Source organism: Onychomys torridus, chromosome 5 (assembly GCF_903995425.1).
Source record: "Onychomys torridus chromosome 5, mOncTor1.1, whole genome shotgun sequence".
Lineage (NCBI taxonomy): Eukaryota > Metazoa > Chordata > Mammalia > Rodentia > Cricetidae > Onychomys > Onychomys torridus.
Window position 1 is genome coordinate 92,649,426 of NC_050447.1, and position 21,284 is coordinate 92,670,709.

Genomic DNA, 21,284 nt, shown 5'->3' on the forward strand with positions numbered 1-21,284 from the left:
AACAGGGCTTGAAGGAAGGAAAGAGACTGTGGACATGATGTACTTATAATCTCAAAGAATTATTTTGAAAAGTTAAAACAGAATTTTTGGCCACACGTTCCAGAGACTAGGGATTTATATGAGAGCAAATCAAGGATTACTCATATCTTTTTTTATCAGAGGCTATTCATCTTAAACCAGGAAAATAACAGTTGTGTTAGGCAAAACCACATCATTTTACCCAGATCTATTTTGGCTGCACTAATACAATGACAGTAATTTGATTTCATGAAAGTTCAGTCCTTTTTTTTCTTTTCTTTTTTTTTAAATTATATTTGTGTTTTAATTTTACATATAATATTAATTTTACCCCCTGTCCTCCCCCCTCCCACTCCCATCCCCGCCTTCCCCCTAGCCCCTCTCCTCCATTCCCATCTCCTCCAGGGTCAAGACTCCCCTAGGAATTCAGGTCAACCTGGTAGATTCAGTACAGACCCTAATGGTTGTGCTGGAACTCTCATCCAATAACTGATGGAAGTGGATGCAGAGATCCTCTGCCAGGCCCCAGGTAGAGCTCCAGGAGTCCAATTATTGAGAAAGAGGAGGGACTGTAAGAGTGTGAATTATTGAGACCAAGATTGGAAAAAGCACAGGGACAAATAGCCAAACTGATGGAAACACATGAATTATGAACCAAAAGCTGTGGGGCCCCCAACTGGACCAGGCCCTCTGGATAAGTGAGACAATTGAATAGCTTGAACTGTTTGGGAGGCATCCAGGCTGTGGGACCAGGACTTGTCCTTAGTGCATGAGCTGGCTGTTTGGAACCTTGGGCTTATGCAGGGACTCTTTGCTCAGCCTGGAAGGAGGGGACTGGACCTAAAATTTCAGTCCTTTACCCAGATTCTTGATTGTTCTGGTCTATGGGCACTAAGAAGTGGCCAGTCAGGACATTTATGGATCATCTAAAATTGATTACAAGACTCTACATTGCTAATCTCAATTACTGTTGAAGTAGGAAAGCTCTCACCTTCCTTCCTGCCCCTCCCTTTCTGTACTGTCAGTACACCAGCTTCACAGTCAGTCAGTGAACTGAATTCTTGCACGGGCCCCTCTTCAGTTTTAAGTCCCCCCCCCAAAAGGCCAGAGAGACTTGTGGACACTCATTAACTGGTCCAATTTTCCTTCTCAGTGACCAGTCAAGGCACAGCCTGGAAGGAGTTGCTGGACTGTCTTCCCAACACTAGGCTGCAGAAGCAGGATTAGGTCTTCAATACAATTCTGAATTATTTAACATGAGTCAAGCCAGAGCCCCATGTGGTAGGAAGAATTGGGTTCTCAGGATTTGAAGCAAGCCCCACCATAAAGCCCTGGGCCCACACCATTACCAGCTGTGGTGATATTTTATTTGTGCTGAAATGTGGTGATATTTTATTTGTATGTTAATACATAAAGCATGACTAGAGATCAAGGGGGAAAAGGCCAGCCATTTTTAAGTGGACATGGAAGTCAGGCAGTGTTAGCACATGCCCTTAATCGGATCAGGTGGCAGGGAGGGTCTCTGTGAGTTCTAGGGAACAGCCAAGTGTGGGGACACACACATTTAATCCCAGTACCAACCTTAGAGACCTGGAGGTCTGTACAGACAGGCAGTGACAAGGAAGTGAGGTAGCTGGGCTAGGAGCCAATGAGAGGGCAGAAAAGCAAGGCAATAAAGGTGCAGGTTAGACAGGAATTAGCTTGTATTTTGGTAGATGCAGAGATGGAGAGGTAAGGTTCGTGGCTATCACTATTTCACTGATCTCTAAAGCTTTCACCCCTATATTTGGCTCTGTGCTTTTTATTTAATAAGACCACATAGAAATTTGGCTACAACCAGTTCTCCTAAACCTATTTCTGGTTTAGACAAAAGCTCCTTTTCTCTCCTAAAACACCAAGCGCTTAGCAACACCTCCCAAGGCCTGGGTCTCTGGTCATTTTTGGCTCTGCCAAGCACGTTCCTTCCCGCTGTGTGAGACCTAAAGGGAAAGTCTGGATGGTCAAGCCAACACTCAATTTAACACTGACTTCTTTTTCAAATAGTTGTCACCTTTCCCGTCTGTCAGAACTATGCTATTCTTAAGAAGAAGACTGGACCTTAATGGCACACCTGGCCTGAATGTTGGTTGTGACCCTGTCATGCTCCCTTGAGCAGGTTGTTCAGGCCTGTTCTTTGATAGGGGCATGGGCCTAATGGCTGCTTGTGAATCAGGGTGGTCTCCTGTGTCACGACTTGGAGGCAAATGTCTGTCCTGCCAGTCCTGGTGAACAAATGTGTACCCTAGCATCCTAATAACTAACAGGCCTGGATGGCATATAGTTATATAGGAACATTATAGAATCAACCCTCCCTTAGTTAAATTCTACATTCTCTGACTTACTATCTCCTAAGCATTGGTAAACCCTTTATATCAACAATTCTACTCTTGAGTATATGGCTACTCAACATAAGAGATGCCATTTACAACATCCACAAAATCAAATGCAAATGCACCTTTCATCCAAATGTTAAATATGAAGTGCAGAACTTCCAGAAGAAACTAGAGAAACTAGACATCTCTGAATTTAGTGACTTGCTTCCATGGATATACCAAAGTGTGTTGACCTTGACTATAAAGATGTTTCTACACACAGCTCCCTGCTCCCCATGCTCTGCACAGAGGTAGATCAAGAAGTAAAGTTTTTCAGAGGCAGACATCTGGGGCCAGGGAGTTTCAAGGACCACATGGGACTTCACAGGACACTGAATCTGGCAGCAGGTTCCCAACAAATACCAGGGAGGACCACTACACTGGCTCCCTAGGCTCACGATCCACTCCTCCCGATCTGGGGAATAACCTTTTGCTCACCACATCAAGGGATCTCAGATTGTCTATGCTCCCCACTCAGCCCCCTGCAGCAGCAGTCACAACAGCACACAAAATCACAGGCGCCCACTCTCATACATAGCCAATCCAGCATCCTGGCCCCAGGAAGAGCCCTGCAACACATTTGACTGTCAGGTCAGAACAGAGGCACACACTAGCCAGTGAGGACTGAGCATCAAGAGTGAATCCCCTAAGGTCACAGTGTGCTTAAATGCACTGCACAATGGCTCCTGTCTGTGCTTTCCACTCCAGACCCATACTTTTCCAGATCTATGGAGATAAGCATTTCAATAGCACTAGCCCTGGCTCCATGCTATCTTCCTCCTGTACACAATGTGTCTAGTTAGCACAGCCCATTACACAGGTCAAAAGGTGCCAAAATTTGACAACTGAAGATAAATTTTAGGACAGGAAAGGAGATGTTTGTTCTGAGGCTTCAAGCTAAGCTCAGGTGAACTGAAGGTCCCTTTCATCTGGTTGTCATGGGGACTTCAGACAACCAGAAAAAAAAAAAAAACAGGAACCAGATCACAATCAAGATGAATGATAGGTCTTTCTGCCAACAGAAGGCTGGATGATGGTGCCATTATTTAAGAGTTTTCTTCTGAAATTCATTTCAATCTCTTGCCAATTTAACAATGATAAAAAATGTAGTCTTTACAATTGGTTGAATAGTTAAGAGAGAAATGGAGCAAGGAAGAATGCCTTTATTTAATGAACATTATTGGTAGCTAACACAACTTCCTCAGTGCGCAGGTAGGAAAAAAGACACAGAAGTATTAGTCAAGGTTCTCTGCTTGAACAGAACTGGTAGAATAAATCTCTCCATGATAAAAAGTGGATTTATTAGACTGTCTCACAGGCTTGAGTCCAGCTAGTCCAACATTGGCTGTCTACCAATGGAAAGTTGAAGAATTCTGTAGTGCTTCAATCCATGTGCCCAGATGTCTGAGATGGTCTTCAGCATATACCAGAATTCCAAAGAACTGGGATCTAAACAAAGTAACAGAATGGTCTTCTAGCCACAGCAAGGGTAAGCAGGCAAAGAGAAAGAACTTCCTTCTTCAGTATCCTTTATGTATGTAGGCTGCTACCTGAAGGTTTGACCTAGATTAAAGGTGGATCTTATTACCTCAAAAGATCTAGATTAGTGAAGGGTCTTCCCATTTCAAAACATTTAAATAAGTAAAATCCCTCAAAGGCATATCCTAGTCTTTGTGTGTTAGTTAATTCCAGAGATAGTCAGTTTGAGTACCAAGAATAGCCATCACAACAACCAAGACAGAAGAAATGAAAAAGATTTCTTGCCTGCAGGAGTCAAGGAAATCATGGGAGTTATTTCCAAAGCAATGTTTTTCCTAAACAAAGGAAGCATGGGGATTTTATTTAGGAAGTATGGACATGATCATGGAGAGTTCTCCTTTTTCCTAAGCGTGTTCAGGTAGGAAATCCACTTCTGAACATGATCACTACAGAAAAGTAGAGAAATTGGAGGACATTTCTTTCTTTCTTTCTTTTTCTTTCTTTCTTTCTTTCTTTCTTTCTTCCTTCCTTCCTTCCTTCCTTCCTTCCTTCCTCCCTCCCTCCCTCTTTCTTTCTTTCTTTCTTTCTTTCAACTAGAACCCTGAATCCAATCTCCTTTGTTCAGCATTTTTTCCTGACCATTACCAATCCAACTTGTAACCAACAACTCTAAACAATGACAAATATTCATTACCCATTGAATGACCAAAAACCACCCACCCCATCTCTTGGGAATGTGGACATAATGTTCTTATATTAACTTTCTGCTGTGTAGGGGTGATGACATCTTTAGGGGATCACAAAAAGAAAAATTTGGGTTAATTGTCAAGTCCTGGGAGAGGTAGCTGAATCATTTGTTGTCCAGTTTCTGCATAATTTGAAAGTGCAGGGCTTGTGCCAAGTCCTGGCTAGAGTAGTCTGTGAGGCTGGATCATCTCAGCTAGCCACCTCAAAACTGTCCTGAACATTTTGTATTCAAAGACAATCCTTGGGTGGTGGTTGTCCATTATTATATTCCAACTGAATTTATCATTGTTGGTTCCCATCACCTTTTTGGAGACCTCACAGATCACATTAGGTTCTTTAATTGCTCTGAGCTTCCTCCATAATAACAGGAAATGACTAAAATTTGATTTGGGGGCCTGTGAGAGGCCCCCCAAGGCATTTCCCAATGGCAAAGACTTACCTTGTCTGTTTCTTGTTGCTGTGAAATGATCTTACCATATGCTGTGAATGTTTTGCTATGACTGGTTAATAACAAAGCTGCTCCAGCCAATAGCAAGCCACATTATTGCTAGGCAGGAAATCCAAAGGCAGAGACAGGAGAGACACCAGCTCATCTCCAAGGAGCACCATGCCAGCAGACTGGTAACACCATAGCCATGAGGCAAAACATAGATTAATAGAAATGGGTTAATTTAAGATGATACATATAGCTAACAAGAAACTTAAGCCATTGGCCATACAGTTTATAATTAATATAAGCCTCTGAGTGATTATTTTGTATATGGCTGTGGGTCCACAGGCCTGGTAGGAATGGAGAAACTTCCAGACACATTTGGCTACCCAATGTGTTGGCTCAAGTTTCCACCTAAAACCTAAGAGAACATAAGAGATTCTAAAATGGAGCCCAAAACAGCTTCCTACTTCATGTTTCATGCAGGCCGCAAGATGCCACAGCACTTGGGCTTGAGTGCAGCATGGCAGATTTCCCCATTCAGTACTCAGAGTTCTCTCCAAATGGCGTAGCACAATACATGGTGGATTGAGCCTTTAACTCATATAGACAAAGGGGGTTTATGGGCCATGTGCATGCTACCTAAAGGCAGCATGGACCCTGGAGTTGGCAAGGTAAGCATGACTCTCCTGAGAAACTCTGCCATGTTGAAAAGCTGAAGTGGGCTGAGTCAGCACCAGGACTTCTTCTTTAATCTTAGCCATGTTTGCAATGATCAGAAAAGGATTATAGATACACCAAAGACAGATTCAGATGGAATAAACCTCTAAATAGTTTATATTATGTGTAAAAAATGTGCATAAGCTAGGAAGAGAGAGGAAAAGGAGGATAAACATTTATATAAAGAAAGTCTTTAAAGAGGATAAACATTTATATAAAGAAAGTCTTTAAAGAGACAGTAAAAGTAATATAAAAATAAGCCATAAAGATGGAAATCACACAGAAACTCTGGATTATATTGTCTTTGGGATTTTAGACTGCAGAAAAGCATTTGATCATAAAGGCTACACAGTTCAACCAATATATTTTAAAGGTAGCTTGACTTCAAAAATCATGTCTAAGGATACGTTGCTTTGGAAAAGAGGTTCTGCTTTTGCTTCCACAGAAGATGAGAACTTGTGGATTCCTTCCAGATTAATATGGTTCCATCAAGGGAGACCCCATTAGAGGTTTCCAGATGATACAATATCCAGAAGAGCTTCAAGGCAACTGGCTCAGAGAATACTGCCTCACAGACTACTCTAGTCAGGACTTGACCATAATCCTAAAATTTTCCTTGTGTCTCCATAAGAATACCAGTGCCCTAAATCAGCAGGAAGTAGCCTAAATCACTACCCTCACATTCTAAAAAAAATGGATTATGGATGTTTGTCATTATTTATGGGTTGGTTACAAATTGTTATTGGTCACAGTTAATCTCTTTCTAAAAGAAAAAAAGAGAATATAACATAGATGTGATAGAATAAAAGAGTAGATTATTGAATGTACTTTTAAAGAGCAAAAACTTGTTTAAAATGTTTTAGATTGCTATGGATTTTAGTTTATTGATACAAATTTAAAGTTAATTTTGTTATACTACATATATATTTCTACTGTTGTTTAAGGTATTATGTTTATGCAACTCATTTAAATTATAATGTATAATTAAGAAATACAGATTAACAATTAGTCATCTATGATAATCACACTTATAACCCTGTTATTTAAGTTCCCTAGGAATACATATGTAAATTTCAATTAGGTAGGTAATCTTCAAACATTTCAAAGACCTACATAATATAGCATTTAAAATGTTTTAAAATTTTAGACTTTCACCAGGCAGTGGTGGTGCATGCCTTTAATCCCAGCACTTGAGAGGCAGAGCCAGGCAGATCTCTGTGGGTTCAAGGCCAGCCTGGGCTACCAAGTGAGCTCCAGGAAAAGGCACAAAGCTACACAGGGAAACCCTGTCTCCAAAAACAAAAACAAAAACAAAATAAAATTTAGACTTTCCTGGATAATGAGACACATCTAGACCTGTCAGCACTGCTTTACTTTAAAGATGATGATGAGCATTGAAGAAAATCCATATGGAGTGTGCTTTCCTTATGGCAAAAGTTAGCCATTTGGGCATGAAATTGTTCTTGCCTGGATGGCTTGACAAAATGTTGTATTGACTAGACATGCAGGATCCATGTAAAAATGACCACTAAATTTTGCCAAAACAAGGCGAGATGGTCCTTCAGGTGCCTGATTCACAGAGGAAACTGACAGGCATTCTGCACGACACAGTGGGAGAAGTGACTGAGAGATTCTAGGCTGATAGGCTGAAGATGGATGCCCCAGAATTGCAGAGAAACTTTAGGAGACTGTTCAGGCAGCCAGCTGTCTCTGTCATTTCCAGAATTTTGGAAGTTGCTTGCAATGCATTTCCTGTTTACTTAAGTAATATTATATATATATATCCTTCTGGGGTCCTTGATGTAACTGAAGACTAAATATAATTATAATTTTCCTTTGTTATGATAAAAGATCAATTAGATATGAAGTGTTAGACTCACAAATAAGATAGATGATAGAGAATTTTCTTTATTTTGCCAAATACAAATGCACTAGATATTGTAACTGTAATTCTTGCTTGGTAACTGCTCTATTATATGTAATTTTACAATGTTAAAGTTAATATATCCTTTTTGATTAGACAGAAAAGAAAAAGTGCCTTGGGATTGTCTTTCTGTATGTTGTGAATATGTGTTGCTATGACTGGTTAATAAAGAAGCTGCTCTGGCCTATGGATAGTCAGGTTATAGGTAAGCAGGCAATCCAAGAAAGAGACTGGAAGAAGGAAGGCAGAGGCTGGAAACATGCCAGCCTGCTGCTCAAGGAGCAACATGCCTGCAGACTGGTAACACTATACCCATGTGGCAAAACATAGATCAATAATAATGGGTTAATTTAAGATGATAGAGCTAGCTAGCAAGAAACTTAAGCCATAAAGTTTACAATTAATATAAGCCTCTGAGTGACTATTTTGTAAGTGGCTGCAGGACTGTAGGGCTGAGGGGACCAAAGAAACTTCTGGCTACAATTTGTTGATCTACATTTATTAGTCCAATGCCTGCCTTTGCCTCATGGTCTGCATACTCCAGAAGGGAGGGGCATTCTTTTGGAATTATTCTCAGAAAAAAAAAAAAAAAAACATTGTTTCTAGGAACACACTGTCTACAAGGCATTTTTAGGTAACCTTGTTTACCAAAATTGAAACAGTTAACATTTTTATTTTTCTTCAGGCTTCTGGAAATCACATCTATCCAAGAATGACTATGAGATTGAATATTGATTGATTCCTCTAAGGGTGCTGACCTTGCCTTTAATGTCATAATTACCTTTTTTCATTGTGAATTAGCATTTTCAAAAGCCAGTGATTCAATTATCATTTTTCTAGCTTCTGAATTTGGTATTAATTTATTTACTGTTAAAGTCAATCTTTGTAAGAAATCAATAAAGGTTTCTTTTGGTCCCTGTTTGACTTTAGTAAATGAATCAATTTTCTTTCCTACTTCTTCAATTCTGTCCTAAGCATCCACAGATGCTGCACAGCATAAAGCCAGGTTTGGTTATCATATAGAGATTGCCTTTCTACATTATCATAATCTTCCTCTCCAAGAAAAAGATCTTAGGAGATTTCCATACCTCTATCCCTACTTTGTTCTTCCACCAGGTCCTCCATTATAATTGAGGACCAGCTTCCAAACTGATGTAACCAAATGTCTTTAGTCTTGAGGGATAATTCTATTACAAGTTGACCATGAGTTTAGTATCTTCTGCACAAAAGGTAAAGGAATGCCATATGAGACTATCACTTCCTTGAATCTCCTCAAATCTAACATTTGTACAGTAGTTCATTCAGCTCTTACCCAGTCTGGGGAATATGTATCATTTGGCAGTTCCTGTAGGTTACTGCAAAGGTTAAGGTTGACTGTTTGAAACTTTAGGCTGTTTCTCTCTAACTTTATAATGCAATGCTGAGATTGGTTTTCCTTCAAATTCCTGTGTCTGGGTCTGATTATCTCTGTGATCTGTTTTTATCAAAGTTACCTAAAACTTTTATTTTGGCATTCATATTAACCAACTTTTTTAATGATAAAACAAAAATGATCAAACAAATAATATTAATAATTGACATTATATAAATCCCATCTAAATTAAATATCCTGTCATTTAATGGCCACATTTTCAAACTGTCCAGAGTACTATCAAATGTATATCTAACTCTCTCCATTGTAATACTGTTTCCCATTTTTTAATGGGAAAAAACTCTCTCTTAAATAATTCCTCCATTTAAGGATTTCCAATTGACTCACTAAATCTGCTGACAATGATGATCCAGATGATGGTGTGGTAGCAGTCCAAGGACAGGGTCTAGGTAAACCACACCATGTACTGGAAGAGAAAAACTCAGAGCCAGCCATCTGCACATGGGCATGAAAGAAAGTGACTAAGTCCTGTAATTTTTGAAGCCCAAAACACTATGGAGTCTGCTGCAGAAACAGCTAAAACTGAGAAAAATCCAGACTCCCTCAGAGGGCTTGGGGGAGAAAAGGAAAATATAGCTGGCATGGTAGTGATTACAGCAGCCAGTAGTTCCACCTTGAGTTGGTAGCTGCAAAGCCACAGGCAAGTTGTTTTTACATGAATTTGTGCCCCAAAAGTTGGGCACCAAGTGTTACACAAATCCCAATTGGTCTTAAAAAAAAAAAGAAAGAAAGAAAGAAAGAAAAACCCAGAGTCACAAATTGGGGTTAATTCTGAAAAATCAAATAGACAAAGGAACAAGCCACAGCCACCTCTAACCTCACCAGCTCCTCATCTGAAAGGACTGAGCTCCTCTCTACTTTTGTCATACATTCCTTACTCCACCGAGCCATATCATTTCCTGTCACAACCTCCCTAGTGCTGCAGTTAGAGGTGTGTTTGCCTCCCAAGTACTCAGAGCAAAGGCATGAGATCCCTAGAGCTGGGATTAAATGTGTGTGCCACCAGTGCCTGGCCTCTATAGCTAACTAGTGGCTGGCTTTGCCCTCTGATCTTCAGGCAAGCATTATTTGTTAGAGCATAGATAAAATAAAACCACACCAACCACACAAAGCTTTCCTACTAACCCAGCTCTACTCCACACCTGCAGCTGTCTTTATTTTCCTGTGGCTCTAGCTAGAATCTACCACACTTTCAGGTGCCCACTGAAAAAAGCAGTGGCCTCTCAGGGCCTCTCTGCAGGTGTTTCAAATCTGTTACATGGCCAACACATCTCCATGAGCCCTTCAGTCTTGGATAGGTAGTCCAGACAGCAAGGCAAAAGATACCCAGCAAATTCCCAGTCTGAGCTCTAGCCAGACAGCAAGCGAGCACAGTTTCTATTCCTTCAGCCTACCGTATGTTGATCCTAGTATTAACCTGACAAATTACTGAATTTGAGGAGACACACAGGAGGAAAGAGGAGACCCAGCAGACAGGAGATCTGAAGGAGATGGGAGAGACAGGAGGAGACAGGAGAGGATGAGTGGCCCCAGAGCACTGGAGCTGCTGGCAGGTCTCTGAATCCCAGTATCTGCTTTCTGGAAACTCTACTGTCTAGGCCACCTAGTCATGACCTCCTGGAGATGGTGCACTGGGTGAAGCCTGATGAACTGTTCCTCGTAATACTGTGTGTGCCTCAACCAGCATGGACTGCCCTCAGTGAAGCAGCAAGGACACTGAGATGTGAGCAGGAAAGGGGCAGAAAGATTAGCCCCATCCAATGAGCTGCCTGGAAAAGTCTCCTCCCCATCCCCTGCCCCACACATCCTGAGACCCTGCCAATATAGAAATGTTGTGAGCTTGGATTTCAAGGCAACTGGGACTCACATCTCCCACAGCTCAGACCTTGGGATTTACATGACTCATGTAAGAAGACACCTTAACCCTAGGGCATGAGATAGTTCAGAGGCCCACAGGCTTGCTCTCCTCTGGGGAAGAAAGCAAGGGACAGTTCTCTGAAACCACCATAGTCACATATGTTTCTGGGGGGCTGCTTCCATACCTCATTGTACACTCAGTCCTTGGTGATGTTCAAACTTTTAAACTTCTCTCTCTGCCTCCTAAGTTTTGTAATCACAGGGTTGGGGAATCATGTTTAGCTTTGGGGACTTCTTATTCAACTTTACTTAGGATCATTGCATGAACATGTGGACAGTCAAAGAGTCAAATTTTAAAAGTGAGTAAAAAGAACAATTATAGAAAGTAGCCATGGTGGCACGTTACACTTGTGGATCACACTGTATCCATAGTCAGGAGCCAGAGATGATAAATATGGTGCACTGTTACATAACCCTCTACCAAACCCACAGAATGGATTGTTGCTATCTCTTCTGGGAGTGAAAATAGTTTTCTCATCTCAATGAATTTAATAAACAAGCTAATCTTTCATAAGCACACCCCAGAGAATAACATGTTCTAGATAAGCCCTCAAGGTATGCCTGAAGGGGAGTCCCTTGGTTAATTTTAGATCTTATCAAGTTGAAAATCAGTACTAACCATCATGCAAAATTAATAAAATTTGCTGTGTAGACAGAGAAAACATTCCTTTTTTTAGTGATACCTCAATTCCAGTGATCCATGTTTGAGGACAATGTATATAAAACATTTTGACTATGGACTTACTCCTTTCCCAAATGTAAGCAGCAATTTTCAGGGGATCTCTAGGTCACAATTATGAATCTCCTATAGTATAAGACACAGTGCAGAACTCTTCGGACACATGATTTTACCATATGAAATCTGAATCCTACCCAAGCCTCCTCAGTAACTGACCTATGATCTTATTACCAAAGAGGAGAAAGAAAAACAGAGAGAGAGAGAGAGACAGAGAGAGAGAGAGAGAGAGAGAGAGAGAGAGAGAGACCCTAAGAAACCATTGAAATGGAACTTACAAAGTCACCAAAACTATAACATGGCTTTGTATCAATTCTTAATCATGGCTCTCCCTCACAAGACCACACATTCCCAAAGTCCTTTTTTTCCTACTAATATCTGTGCTAAATCTATGATAAACATCTCTTTTTAGTCAGGTGTGGCCAAGTGAGCCAGAGGCAGATGGATCTCTGCAAGTTCCAGGTCTAGCCTATCTACTACATAATGAGTTTGAGGCCAAAGAGGGTTAGAAAGAGACACTGTCTCGAAACAAACTCACTTCAAAAATCTCTACTTAATAAACTTTAGGGCTTAGAAAATGGTTTAACAGATAATGTACTCACCTTGCAACTATCTTTTTACTTCTGCATCATAAAGCCAGTTGTGACCAGTGAATGCCTATAATCCAATGCTTTTAAGGCAAGATAAAAGGCAAACAGTAGCCAGGCGGTGGTGGCGCACGCCTTTAATCCCAGCACTTGGGAGGCAGAGCCAGGCAGATCTCTGTGAGTTAGAGGCCAGCCTGGGCTACCAAGTGAGTTCCAGGAAAAGGCACAAAGCTACACAGAGAAACCCTGTCTCAAAAAACAAAAACAAAAACAACAACAACAAAAACAGGCAGACAGTAGAAATTCTGAAAGCCTATGGATAGGTAATAGCAAACTGGAGACCCTGTCTCAAACATGCTGAAGGGAAAGGACCAACACCTAAGGCTGTACTCTGACTTCTACATCCATACTATGATACACATGCACACCTTTCCACACATAAATGAACACACATATACAAACAGCCTCAAGTAAATATGTAATAAAATTGCAAGTTGGCTAATGTGGCACACACCTTTTATTCCAATAATTGGGAGGTAGAGGCAGCCAGAATTCTGAGTATTTAGGGCCAATCTCATCTGCATTCTGAGTCAAAGAACATCCAGAAATACACAGAGAGACCTGTCTCAAAATAAAATTCTGACTTTTACTTCTATTGACTCATCTTGAATCCTTTTCCAAAGCACACTGAGGAATCCCAGCTTAACAACACTATAAATCAATTTCCTACAACACAGCATGAAGATGTTTCTCTGACTCTTTTACCTTTCCACAAACACACACTCATAAATATAGTTGAATATAATTTTGCGTTGTTGTTTGAAAAAAGATCTCATTAGAAAGGTCAAGGTGGCCTAGAACTCATAATGTATAGTTTAATTGATAATTATATATTGAATGTTTTAAATCAAATTCCATAGACATTTCATTCTATACCATTGGCACATTATTCAAAGCATGGCAGGTTTCTATACAAGAGAATTTTCTTTATATTTTGTAGTGGGTAGCCATCCCAGCATTGGCCTGGAAGTTCCAACCCCCATTGAGGCTTCAGTAATGGTCACGCCCACAAGGCGGGGTGGAGGGAGGAAGCTGAAGACCGAGGATGGAGAGGAGAGGTCCGTCTTGGTTCTGGGACCCTGGACGCTGGAGGTAGACCAAGCAGAGTTCTCCAGAGAACACCGCCAGACTGAGCCATACCTTTGCCAGACCCTACAACCTATCCCTTCATTTGTAAGTTACCCCACAAAATAAACACATGGGGGAACCATGGCTGATGTGTAAAATTTAAAAAAAGAAAGAAAGAAAAAAATACTATATAGCTAACATAAAAAAAAAAAGACACAGCCCAATGGTTGCTGACCCTGCCTTTCACCCCAGACCCAGACCTTTTCCAGAGATATGCATTTCAATAGCACTTGCCCTGGCTCCAGTTCCTGACCTGCTATCTTCCTGCACTCCATAGGCACTTCCCCTTCTTCCTCCTGGACACAATATGATTAATTTGCACAACCATTTTCTCAGTGTGGAGTGGAGTGATTCCCTGTCCTACAGGTGGAAGGGTGCCCAGAATATCTACATTTTTTTTTTTTTTTTTTTGGTTTTTTGAGACAGGGTTTCTCTGTGTAGCTTTGCACCTTTCCTGGATCTCAATCTGTAGACCAGGCTGGCCTCAAACTCACAGAGATCTTCCTGCCTCTGCCTCCTAAGTGCTGGGACTAAAGGTATGAGCCATGCACCGCCCAGAATATTCACAATTTTAAAGAGAGATTTAGGGCACAAAAAGAGATGTTTGTTCAGTGGCTTCACACTGAGGTCAGGTGAACTGAAGGTACTTTTTACCTGTTAGTCACAGGCACTTCAGAGAACAAGGAGAGAAATGCAGGGACCAGATTTTTTAAAAGATGATAGGTTTGTCTCCCGCCGGAAGGCTGAATGATGGCTCATTTGCTGTCGAAGTTTTCTTCCAGAATTCAGGGCAAAGTCTTGACAATGAATAATAATAAAAAGAGTAGTCTTCAAGGTAAGTTGAAAACTTAGAGAATAATGGAGCTAGGAAGAATGTCTTTATGAGAACTATTGTTATCCAGCACATCTTCAGTGGGCAAGTGAAAAAAAAAAAAGGCTGTATTATTCAAGGTTCTCTATAGGAGCAAGACTGGTAGAGATCAGTCTCTCCACATATGTAGGAAGAGGATTTATTGGAGTGTCTCACAAGCTGTGGTCCAGCCAGTCCTACAATGGCTTCTACCAATGGAAAGTTGAAGAATCCAGTAGTTGTTCAGTCCATGAGGCTGGATGCCTCAGCTGGTCTTCAGTATACACCAAAATTCCATAGATGTAGACTCTAATGCTAGTAAAGGATTGGACTTGGTAGCCAGGGCTAGGGCAAGCAGGCAAAGAGAGAGAGGGAGAGCTTCCTTCTTCAATAGCCTTATATATGTAGGTGGCTACCAGAAGGTGTGATCGACATTAAAGATGGATCTTTGTTTGAAGGTTTTTTGCTGTTTTTGAGACAGGGTTTATCTGAGTATCCTTGAAACTCATTTTGTAGATCAGGCTGGCCTCAAACTTAGAAAAGTTGACTGCCTCTGCTATTGTACCCATTTCTCAAAACCCCCAAAGACCACCAAGGAGCTGGTTTGTGATGCAAGCACATAAGAGTCCTTTTATTCAGGTTAATCCTGGACCACTATAAAGCAGAGGGAAGGAAATGCGGCAGTGGCCCAGTAGAGAGTTTGACAGGGAAAAACCATAAACTGGGAATTGGCGACCTGGGATTGGGTAGAAGGATATGGGGCAAGGTGATTTTTTGAAACTATTGGTCTAGACTTTGGGTGTGAAACCACATTTGAAAGCAGTGGGTTAGACTTTTGGTGGGGAACCACAACCCACTGAACAGGATTATCTGGATTGTTATCTAGATATCTCCAAGGGCCATAAACCAGACAGGATGTCTGCAGGAGAATACTGCTCCGTATCAGTTCAAGTTGTCATGGCACATTCCTGAGCCTGTAGTGTTAAGTCTGGGCCTTCACAGTCAACTACCATGTCAGTTCTGGGAATGGAACGTGGATCCTCTGTAACAACACACAGTGCTCTTAACTGCTGGGCCATCTCTTTAGCCCCTCCTTTTTATTAATTTTTTTTTTCTGTTAGAACATATTACATCAATTTCCCCTTCTTCTCTCTCCATTTCTTTCCACATACTTCCCTTCCAACTTCCTCCTTGTTAAGTATGTATGAATAAGTACACTGAAATATATGAATACATACTATCTAGTCCATTTTTGTTACTTGTATGTTTATGGTTTAAGTCTGACCATGTTGTACTTAGGGAGCTCATCCCTGCCTGAGGGTAATTCTCTCACCTGATGGAGAATTCAATTTTTAATCAGCATCAGGTGTCTGACTCTGACTAGGCTGCCTTGTACAGGAAACATAATCAAGAACAGAAAATTTGGATTGGAAAATAATTGAGTAGTTAAGAGTACTGAAGAATCTTCCAGAGCACTCAGCTTCCATTCCCAGTACATATGGAGGCTCACCACTATCTTTAACTCCAGTTCCAGGGGTTCTGACAGCATCTCCTGGCCTCCATAGTCACCAAGAATGAATGGGGTACAAAGACATGCATAGAGGGAAAGAAGCCATACATACAAAATAATGACTGAAATTAGATTTATTTTTAAAAATAAAACTAAAATAGAAAGAGTTCAAGAAGAGATTGTTATTGATTTCATACAATGATCAGATGAAAGAAAACAACCTATAGGCATGTACACAATGTAAAATTTCCCCCACTTCCAGTTCTCTTCAAATATAAGTAAATGTGAAGTAAAAATTGCTTGGAAACTCCCTCTTGTATAGAAAACTGTCATGCTTTGAATAATGAGCCAATGCTATAGAATGAATATTTACCAGAATTTGTTTTTTTTTTTTAAGATTCAATGTATATACTGTTCATTAAACTATACATAAGGAGTTCCAGGTCAGCTGGAGCTTTCTAATGAGATCCTGTCTGAAACAACAAAACAAAATTATATTCACACACACACACACACACACACACACACACACACACACATATATACACACACACACACATATATGTGTTATTGTATGCTATTTAGATATGTGTTAATCTCATACTCACTATGCAGGCTAAGCAGTCTTGAATTCCTGGAGATTGCCTGGCTCTGTTACTATGCTCCAATATGTTAATTTCTGAGAATGATTTAACAAGGGCTGGCAGCTGAAATGACTTTAAGAGATGTTGTCCCAAACCTCCTGTGCTCTTTATTATTCAATTTTTTTTAACATTGTGTGCATGGTGTATGTGTGTTTTGAAGTTCTCTATGTAGCACATGCTTTAAAACTCCAGTTATCTTCCTGCCTCTGTGTCTGGAGTTCTGTATTAAAAGAGTTCACCACCACACACAGTTTGAAAATTAAGTTTTATGATGCAAGTCATCTCTTCTTATGGTTTTTGTTGTTGTGGCTTTTTAAAAATAAATCTAATTTCAGTCATTATTTTATATGTATGGCTTCTTTCCCTCTATGCATGTCTTTGTACCCCATTCATTCTTGGTGACTATGGAGGCCAGGAGATGCTGTCAGAACCCCTGGAACTGGAATTACAGATAGTAGTGAGCCTCCATATGTGCTGGGAATGGAAGCTGAGTGCTCTGGAAGATTCTTCAGTACTCTTAACTACTCAATTATTTTCCAATCCAAATTTTCTGTTCTTGATTATGTTTCCTGTACAAGGCAACCTAGTTAGAGTCAGACACCTGATGCTGATTAAAAATTGAATTCTCCATCAGGTGAGAGAATTACCCTCAGGCAGGGATGAGCTCCCTAAGTACAACATGGTCAGACTTAAACCATAAACATACAAATAACAAAAATGGACTGGGTAGTGTGTGTTCATATATTTCAGTGTACTTACTCAGACATACTTAACAAGGAGGAAGTTGGAAGGGAAGTATGTGGAACGAAATGGAGGGAGGAGAAAAAGGGGAAATTGATGTAATATGTTCTACAGAAAAATTTAATAAAAAAAAGGAGGGGCTAGAGAGATGGCCCAGCAGTTAATAGCACTGGGTGTTGTTACAGAGGAACCAGGTTCCATTCCCAGAACCCACATGGTAGTTAACCAGTTGCTGTAACTCCAGTTCAAGGCATCTCCTGCCTTCTTCTGGCTTCTGTAGGTACTGTGCACAGACACATTCAGGAAAAAGAGCATATAACTAAATTTTTTTAAAAAGTTAGGAAAAGCTAAAAATGGAATTTCTATAGTGGTGTCACAGCTCTGAGACAGACAGCAACCAGGACTACGTAAAATGAACTGCTCTGGTCTTGCATAGAAGCAGCTGTGGCATTCCTCTGAGCCAGCCTGCTCAGAGGCAAAAGCAGCTTTGTTCTGAGGTTAACAGAGCCCATCATAACCACTCATCTAAGAGCAGAGTACACCATGCTGCTAGGTGACATTCCTTGATGTTGTCTGTATCTGTGTTCTCTGTCTTCTGTATCTGTGAGAATTGTGGCATTGGTACAGCTATCTTTCAGGTCAAACATCAAGGTTGACTTGTAGCATAGGCTCCAAAGCAATCTACTTTCATAGTGTCATTTACAAAATTTTCAGCTAGGACCTTGTGGTACAAGATGAACATACCAAAAGTCATTTCTTTCCATTATTTTGACAATTTATATATGTTCCGGCATGGCTTTGAGCTAAGAATGTCCCTAAATGTCCCTTGCATTTCCATTGTGATTATGTTCAGAAGTGGATTAGCTAACTGAGCATGCTTAGGAATAGGCAGAACTCTCCATGAACATGTGCAGACTCCCTAAGTAAGTCCCCATGCTTCCTTTGTTTACCTTACGAAAAGCACTGCTTTGGAAATGACTCCCATGCCCTCCTTCCCTCCTGCAGGTAAGAAATCTTTCTCAGTCCTCTAATATGTTGTAATGGCTATTCTTGGTAGTCAAACTGATTACCTCTGGAATAACTAAAACCCAAAGTGTTGGGTACACCTGTAAGAGAATTTTCTTCAAAGTTTTGAACTTAAAGACCCATCTTCAATCTGGATCATTTGAGATGATGAGATCTGCCTTCAGCATCTTGATGGCAGTGCACAGCTTTAACCCCAGCTCTCAGAAGGACACAGAGGCAGTCAACTTTTCTAAGTTTGAAGCCAGCCTGGTCTACAGAAACTGTTTCAGGGATACACAGATTATCCCTGTCTCAAAAACAGAAAAAAAAAAAAAAAACAAAAAACAAAAAACCTTCAGACAAAGAATAATATCCATCTTTAATGTCGATCACACCTTCTGGTAGCCACCTACATATATAAGGCTATTGAAGAAGGAAGCTCTCCCTCTCTCTCTTTGCCTGCTTGCCCTAGCCCTGGCTACCAAGTCCAATCCTTTACTAGCATTAGAGTCTACATCTATGGAATTTTGGAGTATACTGAAGACCAGCTGAGGCATCCAGCCTCATGGACTGAACAACTACTGGATTCTTCAACTTTCCATTGGTAGAAGCCATTGTAGGACTGGCTGGACCACAGCTTGTGAGACACTCCAATAAATCCTCTTCCTACATATGTGGAGAGACTGATCTCTACCAGTCTTGCTCATATAGAGAACTTTGAATAATGCAGCCTTTTTTTTTTTTCACTTGCCCACTGAAGATGTGCTGGATAACAATAGTTCTCATAAAGACATTCTTCCTAGCTCCATTATTCTCTAAGTTTTCAACTTACCTTGAAGACTACTCTTTTTATTATTATTCATTGTCAAGACTTTGCCCTGAATTCCAGAAGAAAACTTCCATAGCAAATGAGCCATCATTCAGCCTTCTGGTGGGAGACAAATCCATCATCTTTTAAAAAATCTGGTCCCTGCATTTCTCTCCTTGTTCTCTGAAGTGCCTGTGACTAACAGGTAAAAAGTACCTTCAGTTCTCCTCACCTCAGCGTGAAGCCACTGAACAAACATCTCCTTTTGTGCCCTTAAATCTCTCTTTAAAATTGTGAATATTCTGGGCACCCTTCCACCTGTGGGACAGGGAATCACTCCATTCCACATTGAGGAAATGGTTGTGCAAATTAGTCACATTGTTTCCAGGAGGAAGAAGGGGAAGTGCCTATGGAGTGCAGGAAGATAGCAGGTCAGGAATTGGAGCCAGGGCAAGTGCTATTGAAATGCATATCTCTACAGATCTGGAAAAGGTCTGGGTCTGGGGTGAAAGGCAGGGTCAGCAACCATTGTGCTGTGTCTTTAAGCACACTGTAACCCTAGGGGAGGTGCTCTGTCACTCAGGCCTTACTAGCCAATCAGGGCCTCCAAGCCAAACTGCCAGTCAGAGTGGTGCAGGGTCTTTCCGGAAGGCTGCTGATGCCAGTGCCTTTGTGTGCTGTGCTGTGAGTGCTGCTTCAGGAAACTGTGAGGGTGCAATGGGCGAACTGGGAAGCCACGACATGGTGAGTGAGGAGCTGCTGTCCCCAGATGAGGATGAGCAGATGGGGAGGTGCAGGAGCCAGTTTGGCGGGTCCTCCTCAGGGCTGGGTAGGAATCTGCAGCCAGATTCCCTGTCCTGTGCATCCCCACATGGTCCCTGCAATTCCCGGGATCCTGGCACAGGCCTCAGGATACCTTTGCTCTGTAGGCTGTATCTTTGCAGAGCATTGGAGCAGGGAGGTGTGTGTAGAAACATATTTGTAGTCAACAACACCAATCTTTTGGCACATCCATGGAGGGCAGGGTGCCAAACATGGAGAGGTCTACTTTCTCCAGTGTTTTCTAGACATTCAGCACTTAGCATCTAACCTTTACCTGTAAGGTCCATTACAGTTAATTTTGTGCAGGTTGTAAAAGGCATCTCTCGTGTTGTGTAGCACTCCACTACTTAGCTGTGGTGAAGAAGAGGAGAACTGGTGATATAAATGTTCTACAAATCTTGGTAGATAGTTTCACAATGTAGCATGTAGCTAAGGGAGGGCTGCCTCTTCAATACTCCAAAGATGAATCTATGCTACCCAGGCCTGGTAGAGGTAAGGACGCTATGATACACATTTTTTTTCACCAGGATTGTCCAGACATTTGGCTCCAAACCATCACAAAGGAGACACCCCTGACTGACCACCAGCCACTAGGCCCATCCCTACATCAAAGAACAGGCCTCTAACAGGCTGCTCAAGGAGGCATCACAGGGTCACAACCTCCCGTAAGGCCTGGAGGGCCTTCAAGTTCCACTTTTCTTGAGTAAAGCATAGTTCTGAGAGATGAGCAATATGACACCAGGTGACAACTATTTGAAAAGTCAAACACTGTTGTGTTAAGGACTGGCCTGGTCAAGCAAGGCTTTCATTTAGCCCTCAGGCAGGGAGGAAGAACATTCTTGGGAGAGGGAGTAACAGCTTGGGGCCTAGTCCATGGGAGCTTGGCCTAAGGCCTTGATATACTGAGAATCAAACAGCTCCTTCTCTAAGACCAGGACTGTAGCGCTGGTAATGGTCTGGGGCCAGGGCTGTTGTGGAGGGCTTGCTTCAGATCCTGAGACCCCAGCTCTTCCCACCACATGCAGCTGTGGTTGTCAGTCCCAGGGCCACTGTCGGCTGAGTCAGCGATGTCCTTAAGATACTGTGTCCCCTTGTGCAATACTGTTTGATTAGACTCCTCCTGAATTTGTCCCCTTGTATGACAGTTTCTGCTGACTTCATAGAAGTTCCCCATTTCCTTCCGTTTCCCCCTGGAAGTGTGTACAAGATGCTATTCTCATGAAGCTTACTTGGCATGAGACATAGCTTGTGCAAGACCTCCCCACCCCAGCTTTTATGTTTTCTACCTTCTACTTTTCCTGTCTTTCTCATTCCC

The 21,284-nt window shown here is 41.4% G+C and overlaps 1 protein-coding gene across 5 annotated transcripts in view; it reads left to right on the forward strand.

The window, feature by feature from the left end:
* Positions 1-19,793: 19,793 nt before the first annotated feature.
* The window catches only part of LOC118583995 (zinc finger protein 431-like), a 45,295-nt gene continuing 43,804 nt past the window's right edge, over positions 19,794-21,284 (forward strand). For all 5 annotated transcript variants that reach the window (XM_036187867.1, XM_036187868.1, XM_036187871.1 and 2 more), the window contains exon 1: positions 19,794-19,891. In XM_036187867.1, the coding sequence (XP_036043760.1) occupies positions 19,865-19,891 (27 nt within the window). In that variant the 5' untranslated portion in view covers positions 19,794-19,864. The remainder of the gene's footprint in view (positions 19,892-21,284) is intronic.